General features: G+C 39.0%; 1 protein-coding gene and 1 long non-coding RNA gene across 4 annotated transcripts in view; one reads left to right on the top strand and one right to left on the bottom strand.

The window, feature by feature from the left end:
- Nucleotides 1–63: 63 nt before the first annotated feature.
- LOC115305484 lies at nucleotides 64–15367 on the top strand. Of its 2 annotated transcripts, none has more exons than XR_003914802.1 (4): nucleotides 64–142; nucleotides 853–969; nucleotides 4356–4551; nucleotides 15165–15367. It is a non-coding gene; the product is annotated as an uncharacterized LOC115305484 (long non-coding RNA). The 2 variants fall into 2 exon arrangements; XR_003914801.1 differs by lacking the exon at nucleotides 64–142 and adding an exon at nucleotides 528–640.
- The window catches only part of ST13 (ST13 Hsp70 interacting protein), a 33241-nt gene continuing 21295 nt past the window's right edge, over nucleotides 4995–16940 (bottom strand). For both annotated transcript variants that reach the window (XM_029955753.1, XM_029955754.1), the window contains exons 8-12: nucleotides 15244–15346; nucleotides 12871–12987; nucleotides 11540–11588; nucleotides 7798–7931; nucleotides 4995–6825 (exon numbers count right to left, since the gene is read on the bottom strand). In XM_029955753.1, the coding sequence (XP_029811613.1) occupies nucleotides 6697–6825; nucleotides 7798–7931; nucleotides 11540–11588; nucleotides 12871–12987; nucleotides 15244–15346 (532 nt within the window). In that variant the 3' untranslated portion in view covers nucleotides 4995–6696. The remainder of the gene's footprint in view (nucleotides 6826–7797; nucleotides 7932–11539; nucleotides 11589–12870; nucleotides 12988–15243; nucleotides 15347–16940) is intronic.

The following is a 16940-nucleotide window of genomic DNA, read 5'->3' as shown; positions in this document are numbered from 1 at the left end:
GGGGGAAAGGCGGGCCTGGGACACCCCTTGGCTCTGATTGGTCCTCAGGGCCTGCATGGGCGGGGCAGAGAAGCGCTGGCCCAATCACGCCGAGCAGCAGGACAGTTAGAAAGCCCATGCTCTCCCTCTGGGTCTCATCGAGGTACCCTAACGCTACTGGGACCTAACTAATTGTTCAACATGGGGACTTAAGGCCTAGATGGCCACCTTCCCTCCGTTAAGACAGGCCGGTAACAGTCAAGACGGGGACTCAAATCTTCCTATTTATCTGCGAGTTAACTCGTATTTTCTCTCGATAGTTTTTAAAGTCACATTTTGTCCAAAAGGAAATGTTGATTGGCTAAGGTTCTCAACTGTAAAAAAAACCCTGCGGTGTGGTGGGAAAACAAAATAGAGCTGGAGATCAAAGTGATCAGATGCAGGTGGGATCATACTCGTTAGCAACTAGTATACCATTTTGATTTTCACCCTTTTGATTTTCTCCTTTAAGTGAAAGTATTAATACAACTCCACTGCAGTAAGGATTACAAAAGCTAATTTATGTAAATATACTTCATAAAATACTTAAGTACCTTCATATTGTCAAGTGAAGAATCAAACTACATAGAACCACAGAAGCCACTTTCAACCTCTAACCTAGGTAATACTGTGAGACAGAATGCCTCAGGACTCCAACTTTACTGGGATGTCCTTGCCATGTGTCTGTCAGTTTCAGTACCGCAAGCTTACCCTTTTAATACCCACGATGAAATTTTCTTAATGTTTATTTTTGAGAGACATAAAGGACAAGCGGGGATGGGGGGTGGCGATAAGAGGGGGCTGAGAGGGAGGGAGACACAGAATCCCAAACAGGTTCCATCCAGGCTCTGAGCTGACAGTACAGAGATCAACACCGGGCTCGAACTCAGCGGTGATATCTCGTGAGCCCAAGTCGGAAGCTTAAGCCGACTGAGCCACCCAGACACCCCGGTAAGTCTTGGGGCCTTACTACATGCCAGGCTCCGTACTTTATGCCCATTATATTTACTCCCTTGGAGAGTACCCTTGCAATGTTTCCCTGGTCATGTTTTCACAAAATTTGCATGAAATATTTTAACCGGTACTGGCTAAGTAAGATCTTTCCACTTGAACACCCCTTTGTCTAAGATGATGCTAGTGACCACAATCTAAGTGAAAGAAAGGTGAATTTAGGACACAGGTAAATTTAGTGACATCTGTATGTATGGTTCAGTTACTGCTAGATATTTGGTTGCAGAAATGTCTTCAAGGAACACTCTCTCCACCGCCTATAATCATGAAGGCACAGGTCCAAAGGTCAAATGAGACTAGGTTGCTGATACGGAAAATAGGCTGGTCCCTTGCAAAATCTAAGACTCCGTTTTCATGGACTTCTCAAATTGGAAGCTCTCTCCTGTCAAGAATATACTGGGTCAAGAATATACTGGACTACGTAGCATACATATTCACAAACATTTTATGAATACTTCTCCTTTATGTTGGTAATCAAGCATAAGAGAATTAATCAGAATTCCCACTTGTAAGGCACCAACCCAGAGCAGATAGCCTATTTTTTTGCATCCGCAGCGATCCAAAATATTTTGATCAAGATAGCATTATCTAGTCTACCGAAAACTACAAAATCGTAGGGAAAAAAATGTAGCAATTGCATTGGCATACCACATATTAAATCTCCACGGTTGTGATTTTTGAGGTTTGCAACTTCTTATTCTAACCATTCTCTTCTAAATCTAATTTAGTATTCATAATTACATATTATTTCCCTTAAAGAGGGCTTCCTGAATTACAGAACTATCAAGTCCTTCACTATACAAATAGTATATAAATAATGTGTTTTTACACCCATGCCATCAAATACAAAAGAAGCAAAAGGAACCTATCCAGATTATTTCATATATAGTGCTTCTACACTGGCGGATTCATGGTCCGGTTACTTACACTACAACCTGACAATGTCCTAGTGATCTGGGGGAGTACTTAAAGCCATTTTAATTATACACCTGTAACTAGATTTTCAGAACCACATACATGTATTTTACACTAGTTCTATTTACCTCTTTGCTACTCTGGCTTTAATACTTGAGTGGAAGTGTTAACATTAGGATTTCACCTAAGAGAATGTCAAAATCCTTCCAACTTTATAGAAAATTGTGAATTTATACACCCACCAGCACTACACACTCTCATGGAATTGCCAAGAGATTTAAAACTTTCGACTGTTTACACTTTCAAAAGCCTAATGGCTATTTTAGTATTTGTTGCCTATTTACCTCAGAGTATTTCCTCCCCAAACTATGCAAATCGGTATGCTAGACTGGTTATAAATACTAAACTTTAAAATTACTGCACCATAATTTTTAAAACCATTTTTTTCCTTGTCCCCATTCTTGGGCTTGTCACAGTGTTCTGAGAACTCATAGCACTGCTATGTCCCTTACTATTTAAAAAAAAAAATTTCTTTTTGAAGGAGGGAGGGAGCATGAGCAGGGAAGGGACAGAGAGGGAGACATAGAATCGGAGCTACGCTCCAGGCTCTGAGCTGTCAGCACAGAGCCTGATACGGGGCTCGAACTCACAAGCCATGAGATCATGCTATGAACCGGTGAGCTGCTTTACTGACTGAGCCACCCAGGCGCCCCCATCCCTTACTATTCAGAGAAACCTGTTGGGTGTGCACATCAGCACACCCATTGTCTGATATTCCTTAACCATTCCTCTCCAAGTTTATTTCCCAGATTTTGTAGTAGTAAACAATTCTGCAAGAAGCAACCTTCCATAGAGGGCCAGCGGGGAATTTAAGAGGAAGACCTTGGGAACTGGGGAAGGAGGAAGACATTTGAAGGACAAGCCTAGTTTGAATACAAATCAGCAGGGATGTTAACTTGGGCAATTTGCCTTTTCTTTATTATTTTTTAAAATATTTTTGAGAGAGTATGACCAGGGGAGGGGTAGTGGGAGGGAGGGAGAATTCCAAGCAGGCTTTGCACTACCAGCATGGAGCCGGATGCAAGGCTGAAACTTGAGTTGTGAGATCATAATCTGAGCCAAAACCAAGAGCCGGGCACTTAACTAAACTACCCAGGCGTTCCCGCTTGGGCGATTTACTTTACGTGCTCCAGTTTCCTCCACTATATAAAATGGGAATAAGAGCACTTACCGTATGGTTATTACCAGAATGAGATCAATGCTTTCAAACTGATTACAGAGCACCTGGCAGAGTGAGTGAGTATTAGGCATTAGAAAATCTCCGTGGGAATGTAAACTGGTGCAGCCACTCTGGACAACAGTGTGGAGGATCCTCAAAAAACTATCCATACAACTCCCTTATGACCCAGCAATAGCACTGTTAGGGATTTACCCAAGGGATACAGAAGTGCTGATGCATAGGGGTACATGTACCCCAATGTTCATAGCGGCACTGTCAACAATAGCCAAAACATGGAAAGAGCCTAAATGTCCATCACCTGATGAGTGATCAAGATGTGATATATATACACAACGGAGTACTACATGGCAATGAGAAAAAATGAAATCTGGCCATTTGTAGGAAAGTGGATGGACCTTGAGGGTGTCATGCTAAGCAAAATAAGTCAGGCGGAGAAGGACAGATACTGTATGTTTGCACTCATAGGTCTAACAGGAGAACAGGTGAAACCTAATAGAGGACCAGGGGGAGGGGAAGAGGGAAAGAGATTTGGGGAGAGACGGGGATGAAAAACTTGACTACTGAATACTGAAAACGAACTGAGGGTTGAAAGGGAAGGGGAAGGGGGAAAAAGAGGTGGTGGTGAAGGAGGGCACTTGTGGGGAAGAGCACTGGGTGTTGTATGGAAACCAATTTGACAAACTATTAAAAAAAAAAATCTCAGGGCGCCTGGGTGGCTCAGTCGGTTAAGCCTCCGACTTTGGCTCTGGTCAGATCTCACGTTCGTGGGTTCGAGCCCCACGTCAGGTTCTGTGCTGACAGTTATCTCAGAGCCTGGAGCCTGCTTCCGGTTCTGTGTCTCCTTCTCTCTCTGCCCCTCCCCCTCTCATGCTCTGTCTCTCTCTGTATCAAAAATAAATTAAAAAATAAATAAAATAAAAAAAAAAATCTCCAATACCTAACTGGCTGTTACCCCAGGAGACTCTTCCTCTTCTGTAGCAGTAATTTTTCATAGGGCACATGACCACAAAGCAGTGGACTATTATTTCCTAGCTTTCCCTGAATCTAAATATGGTCTCAAAAGAAAGAAAAAGTTGACCAATGGGATATGAGCAGAAGTCATGAAAGTTACTTCTGTGGATCAGCCTCAGCATCTCAGTATGTCTCTTGGTGCCCTCTCCCGTTTCCTCAGGCTAGAAGGTGATCATCAGAACAAACACTTTTGGACTCAGAAAGGGAAGCTGCCTTCTGAGAATGGCAGGACAGCTTACTTCTGACCTGCTACCTGAAAGAAAAGCAAAACTCTGTTTAGCATCTAATGGATTCTTATGAATTTGTTACCAGCACTTTATAAACTAAAGCCTACCGTGTCTAAAAAATAACTTAAGGTGAGTGCTGAAGACATTAAAAACGAAACGAAACAAAACACAGAACATGTACTGGGGGAACAAAAGTGGGGGGTCAATATCCAGTTTGAAACCATAGTTTATTTTTAATGTAGCTAGAAATCCAGTAACTATATATTTTTAAGCAGGAAAAAAACTCCTTTACTTTTCCTTCTTAATAGCACTGTTAGCACAAGAAACACTTTTGGTTTAGAAATGATAGTTTCTATCAAAATGAACGTACTTTGTATTTGTGGAACTTAAAAGCACAGGACACATTTTATGAAGACCAATTTACTTTTACCCATTTATGGTAATATTTGTAATGTTAGAATGTATTTAAGGAACTCAAAAAGAACTGGTCTTCCTGAGTTATTCACAGCACATACTAGAAATTTTGAGAGAACACACATTAACAAACAAAAAAACACTGGCAAGCTCAAACGCGCGTTTATATGCTGAGTATTTTAAAGGGTTTAAAAAGCATGCTCAGTTAGCATACAGCCTTTTCTCACTTCTATAACAGATGCATTTCTATCTGCTCGTGTACAGCAAAGGATGAGAACCTGAGTCAACTTACGCTCCAGAAATGTGCTATTTCAGAAATGTACTCCATGAAATTCTCTTCACTGCTCCTATCACTGATTCTTCAAATTAGCAAACAGAGGGTCTCATCCCTTGAAACTGTTTTTAAACACCAGCACTTTAAACTGAAAGACAGGCAGAAACCTAGCAATTGCTGGTATAGTGCCTGGACTTAGTCTTAATTAATGGTAAGAGTTGAATGTACAACAGAAAATCTATCATTTCTTTATCCTTGAAGAGAGGGAGAAAAAGGAGAGGTGGGGAATGCGGTGCAGTATTTAAATGCTGAATAGCAGTAGTGTGACTCATAATACCATCAACTCCACAATGAAGAACCATGGATCTCACCAATTTTATAATTCATGTTGGATCAAAAAGTTTACTTCTCCCCTATGTGTATCAATGAATTCAAACCTCATGCTTTCAAAAATATGAATAATGTAAGATAAACTCCAATTGCAACAAGTATTTCCTAAGTAGAAGACTAAACACCCATCCTTCTAACATCTTTTGATATAAGCTTTCACTGAAGTGGAAACCTAATACTTAAATATGAAATCTCTTGGCCAAGTAAGAAACTAAGGTGTTATGGGTATTACCTTCCATAATCATTGTATGTATTACATATTAAGTTAACCCAGCATTACATGTGCTTGCACAATTACGTGTGAACAGGATAGCAGTGATGGTGCCAGTGAAAAAGGACGATCTTTAGCCCAAAAGAGTAAGGGGATGGGGAGGTGGAAACAAGCAGAGAACAAAGAGATGGGCCATTTTCTGACCGGGAAAGGTCATTCTAAACACAGAAATATAAGAAGTATTCCCTTACTTCCCCTGTGTGTAAATAATGCGAAACATTTATTCTCTGTATCACACAAGAACACAGCTAAGTAATAGCATTTTAACAATCATCCCTTCACCACAGCGTAAGATTTAAACGCATCTGCACAAGCGTGTGCGCCATGTTAGAGGAGAAAGGTTGCTGCTGTCCTGCCAAGAACTTCCAGCCCCAACCCAGGCCCTACTGCAATACTGGTGGTCCCAATGGTTTTATCGAAATAAATCATGTTTAAAAACTAAAGCATTTAAAGACAAGTCAAAATGCCTCAGTAACCATATACCCAACTCAAACTTCATCCATTTAAATGTTATATTTGCCTCTTGCTAGTAAGCCTTTATTTCATTCAAACTGACCAATAAAATCTTCCATACTGAAGTATTTTCCTTGCCCAATTAACCCAAAGGAAAAAACTGAAATGATTAGTAAAGAAAAATGTAGGGATTAACACACCCTTTTAATATGCTTTTAAATATTTTTAAGGTTTAAAAAGTGTTTAAAGTTTGCAATTCCTAGTAGGAAAACATTATCTGAATGAAAACCCTAATGGCAAACCACTGTAAACTGTCTCAGTTGCGTGTGGGGCAGAGGGTAGGACTATCTGCACAGCACCCCAGCTTTCTCCACGAGAAGGTCAGAGGTACACTGGTTTGTGTTATTGCGACATCCAATAGGTGATTGAAGTTGCTTTTCCTTCAGCAAGGGCTTTATTCGTCAAGAGGGCATTATGCTTGACCTCCAAATTTGGCTGACAATTTACTGATGAGATTCATAACCTTCGGGTTGCTCTGATATTTGGACATATTTGCTGGGTTCTGGGCCACATCCTGGAAGGCCACCATAACTTCTGGATCCTGCAAAGAAAGGCAATGTGGTTTTTTTAGTATTTAAAAAAGAGTTCTGTGGATTAACATTTATTATCCTAAATCTTATCTCTTTATTTAAACTGATGACTTTGTCTTAGACAAGTTAAATGGACTTTTGGATAAGTCCTCGAAATATAAATATTACTAATTTGCACTTCAAAGTCAAATGCCAATTACATCACTTTAGATTAAAAAAAAAGATACACAATTTTGATAAAATGGAAAACTGAATCAGGGATGCTTAGGTGGCTCAGTTAAGCGTCCAATTCTTCATCTTGGCTCATATCATAATCTCACAGTTTGTAGAATTGAGCCCTGTGTCAGGCTCTCCTCTCTTTCTGTCCCTCCCCTGCTTGTGCTCACCCTCTAAAAATAAACTAGGGGTGTCTAAATGGCTCAGTCGGTTAAGTGTCCGATTTTGGCTCAAGTCATGATCTCACAGTTCGTGAGTGTGAACCCCATGTTGGGCTCTGTGCTGACAGCTCAGAGTCTGCAGCCTGCTTTGGATTCTGTGTCTCTACTCTCTCTGCCCCTCCCTCCCGTTCACACTCTGTCTCTCTCAAAAATAAATTTAAAAATTAAAAAAAACATATAGAGATAAAAGAATAACTGAACCACTAAATTCTACTCATGAACCTAATATGTATACAATACTATATGTTGACTAGTTAGACTTTAAACAAAAACTTGAAATATAAATAAATAAATCTGGATTTAATCAAATGATTACAGACTAAAAGTATTGTAGTATTGTATTACAAACTATATTACAAACTATTATTTTTAATAACTTAAGCTACTCATTCTGAAAAAAGAAAATGAACAGAACTGTACAATGAGCTATTTGGTAATTTCTGACGAGTAACACATGGCTAACAGAGTAACCATTGTCTCTACTTAGAATTAGCGAAAGAAATGCCTTAGTGACACAAAGCCCAACTTTGTTCTTCCAAGCCTTACCTGCATGGCTGCCAGAACCTCTGGGTCACTAAGAATTTCATTGAGCCCAGGCATTCCGGCCATTCCAGGCATTCCCCCTGCCATTCCAGGCATGCCTCCTGGAAAACTGCCAGGCATTCCCCCAGGAAAGCCACCTGGAAGAATAAATGAAGTAACTGCACAGACACCAGCCATATTCTCAAGTAGTGACAGCACACTATTTCCTTCCAATGAAAACCACACACATTCAGTACAAGCGCATGCAAAAAGAATGGGGGCTACTAAGCACAAAGTAGTCTTAACATTCTAATTTGACGTAAACAAGATAGAATTTTACCTTCAAATTTTCTCCTAAAAAATAAGGCTGTAAATCAACTCTATTACCTTTTGCATTTATTTTTTCTTAGTAATTAAAACTGTTATAGAAATTAACTAATTTTACCTTAAAGAAAAAGCTAACAATCCCCGGAATTACAAAACTAAAAAGTCTAATGAAGTCATCTCAGTCATCTTATTTTTTCATTCTTTAATACTATGTGTTTCAAGTTCTAATTTGTAAGACTTTAGTAGTTTTTCTTTAAACTATATTCCTCTAGATCAGTCATTCTCTAAAGAACTACATGAAACACTTGTTAAAAAAAGCTGTGGATTTCTATCTCCACCCTAGACACAACCAATTTTATGAAAGTGAAAATCTGCATTTTTAACAAGCACTCCTGGTGTGTCTTTATACTGAGAACTATACTCTAGTAAAAAAAAAAAGACGTCATTCTCCCAATATATTTTTAGATTATAAACCCAAATCATCATCTACTCAGTTTTTCACTACCATAAACCTTTTATGTCTACTGGAGATATTCTGAAATCACAACTACACCAACACAGACATCTATAAGAGAAATCCGCTTTATGTTAATGTATCTTACAGATCAAGAGTGACTTACACATAAGCCAGGGCAAAGAAGAAAAACATAGAACAAAGGCATTTCCTCCTGACTCAACAATTTAAAACATGTCCATAAACAGCTACTACTCACAGGTAACGGATCTAAGAGAGCCTGAAGAAAACTACTGGCTTCTCTTGCTGTCCCTGACTTTGAAAAAGTAATTTCTACCCATAAAAAAAATAACAGGCCCAAGGCAAAAAGAGTTAACCTGTCTGCTTGTCAAATCTAGATAGTAAAATCCACAGAATACAAAAATTATCTCTAGTACTAATCTACACTAGTGGTTGTTTTCTAAAGCAAAGATACCAGATACAAGATTATTTATATTTTAAGCAGAATGTAAACTATGAACTGCATTTTCTTGCTTTTTCTTCAAACAGCAAGTCATCCCCAATAGAGATGTTCTTTCTTTTTACTTGGTTAGCACATGCCCTTTGAGAATAAAGGTATCTTTTCTAGCCTGTGACCAGTAACTGAAGCTGCAGTCAGTGGCATGTAACCATTAAGGGGGGGGGGGGGGCGCGCTGCCTTCTTTCAGAGAAAGCTGGTTACTATTACAACAGCTGAAGGCAGCAGATTCCTCATCAGAATTACAAACTTTAAAAAAAAAATCTCTTCCTGGTCTTTAAATTTCACACTGTCCCATTCATTAAGTATTCAAAATTGTTCCTGCAGTGCTTTTTTATCTGTTCTACCTATGACATACAGGATAGGCCTCTATCATTGAAGACTTTATCCCTCTAGTAATTTCTAATCATTTGACACTTACAAAAAAGAGCTTATATTATTTTTACACAAGACCCAAAATCTTGTTTATGCATAATTCCATATAGTCATTTTACCTAGTATCTCATGAATATCAATGTTTAACAGAATACAATCCAATAAAATCCAACAATTTAGAAACATTTAAAAATACATCACAATCAATCTTAATCTCTTAAAGAAATACAATGCTCATACTGCAATAAACAAAAGCAATTATAAAAATGTACACTGCTCTGGGGTGGGGTGCCTGGGTGGCTCAGTTAATGAAATGTCTTGACTCTTGATTTTGGAGCTCAGCTCATGACCTCACAAGTTGTGAGACCAAGCCCTACTGTTGGGAGCTGTCTGAACCTACCAGCAGAGTGAAAATTCCTGGTGAGGGTGCAGCAAGTTTGCACGGTCTCTTGCCCCCAGTTAGCTCCCAAAATCTACCCTCTCGAAACTTTTTCATTTCTGCTTGGGCACCAAACCTCAGAGTGCTTTGCTGATTAGTGTCAGGAGCCGCCTGTCCCCCTGCCCTGTCCCTGAGGCGTGATTGCACCTGGTCAGAGAAAAGAGGAGTAAACTAGATACACCCTAATGCAACATATAATTTTCCCCTAAGCAATTAACTGATAACTGACTACCTTCTGGGCCTGAATGCCTTTATGAAAGTCACTACTGCAATAAAACGTATCCATCATCTTTGGGACTGTGAGAGCAGGGATTATGTGTCCTGAGAACCTGTTTTTCTGGGAACTTTCTCTTAGAGTTATAAACAGCCTAATGACCCTTACTCATAAAAAAACTGACCTTTAACCAAACAATGCTGTTTGCCTCTTGGTTATAGATTGCTTCCGTAAGGCCAGACCTGAGGTTTTGTAAGAATACCTATGACACCATGAGTGCCTGTAGCTAAGTTTTTTTATGACTATCATTACTACTAAAACTGTAACTTCTGCAGAACCCATGTCCTGGAAAATTGTAAAAATTATCTATGAGAAATCATTTACTGCTCTTTCTGGTCCTTGTACCTTTGGCCATAAATAAAGCTTGAGAACCAGACAGGGCAGAGATGCCTGCCAGAATGGTAGAGACACCTGCCAGGTGGGCAGGGGTGCCTGTCTGGTGGTAAGAATGAAACTCAAGGCTGTCTCACTCTCTCTGGCCTACACTGTCATCCTTCAGGGGAACCCTGGACCTGCTGGAGCTGGACTCCAGCACCCTACCTCGGGCTCTGTGATTGGTGTGGCGCCTGCTTAAGATTCTCTTTCCCTCTCCTGCCCTTCCCCACGAGTGTATATGGGCACTCTCTTAAAATAAATATACTGTTTGCTCCATCAACAACAGCCGAAGTATGGAAAGAACCGTATGTCTGTTGATGGATGAATGGATAAAGATGCGGTGTGTATACATATATACACACGCACACGCACACACAGGAGTATTATTCCGCAATCAAAAGGAATGAAATCTTGCCATTTGTAACTACGTGGATGGAACTAGAGGGTATTATGCTAAGCGAAATTAGAGGAAGACAAATATATGACTTCACTCATATGAGGACTTTAAGATACAAAGCAGAGAAACATAAGGGAAGGAAAGCAGAAATAATATAAAAACAGGGATAGGGACAAAAACATAAGAGACTCTTAGTATGGAGGACAAACAGAGGGTTACTGGAGGGGCTGTGGGAGGGCGCTGGGATAAATGGTGAGAGGCATTGAGCAATCTACTCCTGAAATCACTGTTGCACTATATGCTGACTTTGATGTAAATGTAAAAAAATAAATAAAAATAAAAATAAATTTTGTAAAGTAAAAAAATTAAAAGCTGAATTAACTATAAAAAAAGATACTGCTGAAAGTGTGAGAAAAATAATTAATATACTGTATTTCCACTAATGTAACATTTTTTAAATGAGAATGAAACTTTCTAGAGGCTAACACTCTAAAGACGTTTTTCGATATTCCAGGGACTAATAGTACTAAATATAATAGACCTATTTAAGCCCCCAAATTCTTCAATTATTTACAATACTAATAGTCTTAAATTTTCTTTAAAAATACCTGGGAAAGAGCCATACTGAGCTCCTGATTGTCGTCTGGCTTCTTCCTCCTTTAATAAACAAAGAAAGAAAAAAATGATATAATAGGGGGTGTGTGGTGATGGTGGTTAAGAGTCTGCAAAATCATGCAAAAAACTGTAAAATCAGCTAGCGGCATGACAAGTTTCAAGTGGCAACACTGGGCTAAAGGACACGCCCCACAACCCCCCTCTCCAAAATCTTCTGGCTAGGCTGTCAGTGAGTATTACCTTTGGTAGTGCTGTCTAGTGTTTAACCTCTACTTAGGGCAGGAAAACAAACACACCTAACAACTGGAAAGCACTTTTATGGTACTTCTGTCTGTCCCTGCTTAAGCAAAGTGTAAATTCTTAATGTCGTTAAAACTCCAAAATGAAAGCACATGATTAAACGATAAAGCCTGCCAATGACTTTTGTTTCCCAGGTTCGTCTTTTCCATACTCTCTCCACACAGCTTAGTCGTTACCAGAGAGTTATCGATCTGTTTTTATAATTTCCAACAAAGAAAATATATATAAATTTCCCTCATAAACCAATTAAAAAGTCATCAAGGATATGTAATTGTAAAAATTACTTTGGACTATAAACTATAATCCTAAAAATTAAATGATGCATTAAAAGCATTTATTTTGTTAAATGATTTTCTTAAATTCAATTAATTATAAATTAGTTTTATTAATTTTGTTACATTATTTTAATATTTAATAGTAAGTGATGAAAATTACGCTGTCCTGTTATGGGATTATAACATAGCTTTATATCCTTTTAATCCAACAATGTTGGAAATAACTAAATGGAAATGGTATCATCAAATCAAAAAACTAATATAGAAAAAACTAGGAGAAACAAGAACAGTAGGAATATCATGGACAAATTACAAGTAACTTTTCTTGTATCTAAATTTTATGACTTTGTAACTAAAACTAAAAAATACCTAGAGTCTATTTTAAATAATTATGAATCCACTATTGGAACAGGACTTCTAAAACTCAACAAATCAGGGTAAGCATCCACACACACACAAAAAACAAATAATACTGACAAGTTTTAATTACCTGACTCTCCCCCGCAAAAAATCCCTAATTTCAGGAGGACACAACAAGGATATAAACTGGATATATAAGCTCATTTAAGAATTTAAGGACAAAGAATATCCCTTACAAATTAGGTCATGAAGGAAGGAAAACTCTGTAAGTAGTAGTATCAATCCACAGAACTGCAGCCAGCATTAAGAGTAAGCCAGGAATTAGACTCATGTCCTAAAACTCAAACCGACTGTATTTCCCTTTGATGGTTTAGCTACAGAAACTTTACCCTCTGGGCTCTCTCATGTTCTTCCCGAGCCTTCTTAACCCTTTCTATTCTTTCTTTGATCTCTCGCTCTTCACGTTTTCGCTCATACTTTCTCCGATGTTCAGCAATTTTCTGGGCCTATTGGGGAAAAGAAATCACAAATGCTTTCTTTAAAAGTTGAGTAAGGACAAACTGCAACCACCAGTTTTATTAAAGAATAATTTTTCTGGGGCACCTGGGTGGCCCAGTCGGTTCAGCATCCGGCTTCGGCTCAGATCATGATCTCACGGTTCATGGGTTCTAGCCCCACATTGGGCTCTGTGCTGACAGCTAACTCAGAGCCTGGAGCCTGCTTCAGATTCTGTGTCTCCCTCTCTCTCTGACCTTCCCCTGCTCATGCTCTCTCACTCTCTCTCAAAAATAAAAAACATTAAAAAAAAAAAAAGAATCATTTTTCTTTGTGGAGAGGTGCTAAATTCAACACACAGTTCTGAATGACAGATTTACCTTATAGGAAAATACATTAACTCAGACTTTAACAAGTCCACTGTGAAATAAAGGAAAGAGGATGAGATTCTAAGTTAGAAAGGTCATAAATTTCAAACAGGCAACTAGTCAAGAATGACCATTAGGTTTCCAATTGCACAATTCTTGCCTAATGCCTGCCATGGCAAGGTAAAGACTGGGAATGTACACAACAGTTATTTGCCACAGCCTACCTATACTTAAGTTTTCTCATCCATAAATTGAGGGGGTGGTGGGCAGGGGAAGAAAAATACTTAAGTCTTAATAGAATGCTGCAAAGATTAAGAGAAAATACATGTGCCAGGCACTAGCACATATCCTGGGCCAAATATCTGGAATCTATTATTTATTCAGAAATAAATCTGAGGTCATATTCAATTGTTACTTCCGCTTGTCTATGATTATATTTTAGGAGTCCTGGGGCGCCTGGGTGGCTCAGTTGGTGAAGTGTCCAACATCAGCTCAGGTCATGATCTCACGGTTCATGAGATCTGGACAGAGCCTGGAGCCTGCTTTGGGTTCTGTGTCTCCCTCTCTCTGTTCCTCCCCTACTAGCATTCGGTCTCTGTCTCAAAAATAAATAAAGATTAAAAAAAATCTCATGTTCTATGGATGCCTGCGTGGCTCAGTAGGTTGAGCACCTGACTCTTGATTTTGGTTCAGATCATGATCCCAGGGTCATGTGATCATGCCCCATGCCAGGTTCCGTGCTGAGCAGGGAGCTTGCTTAAGATTCTATCTCAAAATAATTAAAAGTGAGTGAGTGAGTTGAATTAAATACATACATACATACATACATACATAAATACATGCGGGCTCTGTGTTTACAGCAGAGAGCCCGATGCAGGGCTCAAACCTACAAATTGTGAGATCATGACCTGAGCTGAAGTCCAATGCTTAACTGAGCCACCTGGGTGCACCATAAAAAAAATTAGCTTAGCAATTATCTTAATACAGATTTATTTTAGTTTTTTGGGTTTAATATTATTTTTATTTATTTTTCATTTTATTTTATTATTGAGACAGAGAGAAACAGAGCATGAGTGGGGAAGGGGCTGAGAGAGAGGGAGATAGAATCCAAAGCAGGCTTCAGGCTCTCAACTGTCAGCACAGAGCCCAATGCGGGGCTTGGACCCAAAAACTGTGAGATGACGATCTGAGCCAAAGTTGGACGCTCAACCAACTGAGCCACTCAGGTGCCCCGATATTACCATTTTTAAAAGGATAAAACTTGCTACTTCTACAAGGCCCTCAAGCATTATACAGTGGCTGCATACACCTACAATAAAAAAAGACAGACCAGACACAACTCTGGGTCACATTTTACAGGTTTTCTATTTCCCTCCTTGCTATAAACTTGATGCCTCCTTTCTCATTTTTTAAAAAAATTTTTTTTTATTGCTTTTTATTTTATTTTTGAGAGACAGAGAGTGACAGCTGGAGCAGGGGAGGGTCAGAGAGAGAGGGAGACACAGAATCCGAAGCAGGCTCCAGGCTCTGAGCTAGCTGTCAGCACAGAGCCTGATGCAGGGCTCAAACCCACGCACGGTGAATTCGTGACCTGAGCCGAAGCCGGATGCTTAACCGACTGAGCCACCCAGGCGCCCCTCATTTCTAATTTTCTAGTTATAAGTCTATTGGAGGCTTGCAAACCAAAGTAACAGAACTTGCTGTAACACAGCAAGAGATACAAAGGCATGACAATGTAATGACATTTCCTGAGTTGAGCATAAACGTCAGTAATTACAGATGAACACATCCAAATGTCTGTTTCTTTGTATGTTCTGCAGGTAAACTATTGTAAAGGGCTGAGTACTAGAGCCACAGGGCATCACAGTCACGACGTTCCCTTTCTGTACTTGAACGTACCCTCGGCTGAACTTCTTTCAACATCGCGCTAGCGTCTTCATCATAATCCAGTTTACAGGCAAGAGCAAGATCATGCGCTGCTTCTTCCCAATGGCCCAGAAGTCTGAAACGAATTAAATTCATTTTATACATATCCACTTCTGTGGCATGGTGTCTTTCTTCCTTATTAAAAAAAAGGTTTGTTACAAGAAGAAATTTAAAATTAAATATCTGAAGTATAAACCAATTCAATTACTATGTTCTACTCTATAAAAACTTGGGAGTTTGATTTCCTCTTTCATAACTGTAAAGCTGCTCTTCTAAAAGGTATCTTTAAAAATTTAATTCAAAAGTCATAAAATTTTTCAAAATTATGTAGACCTACAATTTTCAAACTCATTATATGATTTCAACTTCTTAAAAATAGGACTAACAGTGTATACTTAATATACTATAAAGGTAGAAAAAACAATGCACGTGTGCACATTTTATTGAAAGAAGAGAAACATAAATCAGAAACTAAAGATCGGTGGGAGAAGGTAAGAGTGGAGTAGAGGGGAGAGCAACAGAAATGAGACTTCTTTGGGCAGACCTGTTGACTCCGTTTTGACTCTTCAACATGGAAATGTTTTATACATGTAGAAAATGAAAATTAAATCAGAAAAGACAGAAATAAAGCAAATCCAAAACCTGGCTACAAACAGGAGAGTAAAAAAAAGGCTGTTTATCACACGGAGGAAAGAGCACACAGAAAAAATGTCAAGTAACTTTAAAATAGTATTCTGAGGGGCGCCTGGGTGGATCAGTGGGTTGAGTGTCCAACTTCAGCTCAGGTCATGGGTTCAAGCCCCCTATCATGCTCTGTGCCAAGAGCTCAGAACCTGTTTACTTCATATTCTGTCTCCCCTTCTCTCTGCCCCTCCCTTACTCACACTCTCTCAAAAATAAACATTAAAACAAATTTCAAGTATTTTGACTATGCAATTAAAAAAAAATTTTTTTAACATTTATTTATTATTGAGAAACAGAGAGAGAGCATGAACATGGGAGGGGCAGAGACAGAGTCCAAAGCAGACTACAGGCTCCGAGCTGTCAGCACAGAGCCGATGCGGGGCTGAAACCTACAAACTGCGAGATCACGACCTGAGCTGAAGTCGGACGCTTAACCAACTGAGCCACCCAGGTGCCCCTGACTATGTATCTTAATTGGGATATATTCTAAGGATAAAAACTGCAACAAGTAAATACAAAAACATTCAACTTTGCTTAGAGAGTATATTTTTAAGGGGACTGTAAAACAATTTTATGTTATTATCAAATAACAAGTAAATACATCATGGATAAAGATTTTAAGTCTAAGAGAAGTGTCAACAATGCAAAATAAAAGGGAAAACATTTAATATTGAATTTTAATTGAAAATATCAGCATAGACTCAAGAGTTCATAACTTTTTTCCTTAAAATCATTATATAAAATAATGCTTTCCTAACTCTGTTCAATGAAATGACAGAAATAATGCTATCCCAGAGGCAATGAACACATCTAGTGGCCAAACATCACCTTCTGTAAACATAATCCTCACAAAAATGAACCCTAGTTTATTCTGAGACAAGGACAAGCAAAACACAAGACGAGCCCGCGATACCTTGTACGTAAGGCAAAGAAACCCTCCAGGGTTACTGGGGTCTCAAGAGGATCAACAGCAACACAGGATTTCG

This window comes from Suricata suricatta, chromosome 10, assembly GCF_006229205.1.
Source record: "Suricata suricatta isolate VVHF042 chromosome 10, meerkat_22Aug2017_6uvM2_HiC, whole genome shotgun sequence".
NCBI lineage: Eukaryota > Metazoa > Chordata > Mammalia > Carnivora > Herpestidae > Suricata > Suricata suricatta.
The sequence above is the reverse complement of the archived record's forward strand: the minus strand, read 5'-3'. Positions and strand labels throughout refer to the sequence as shown.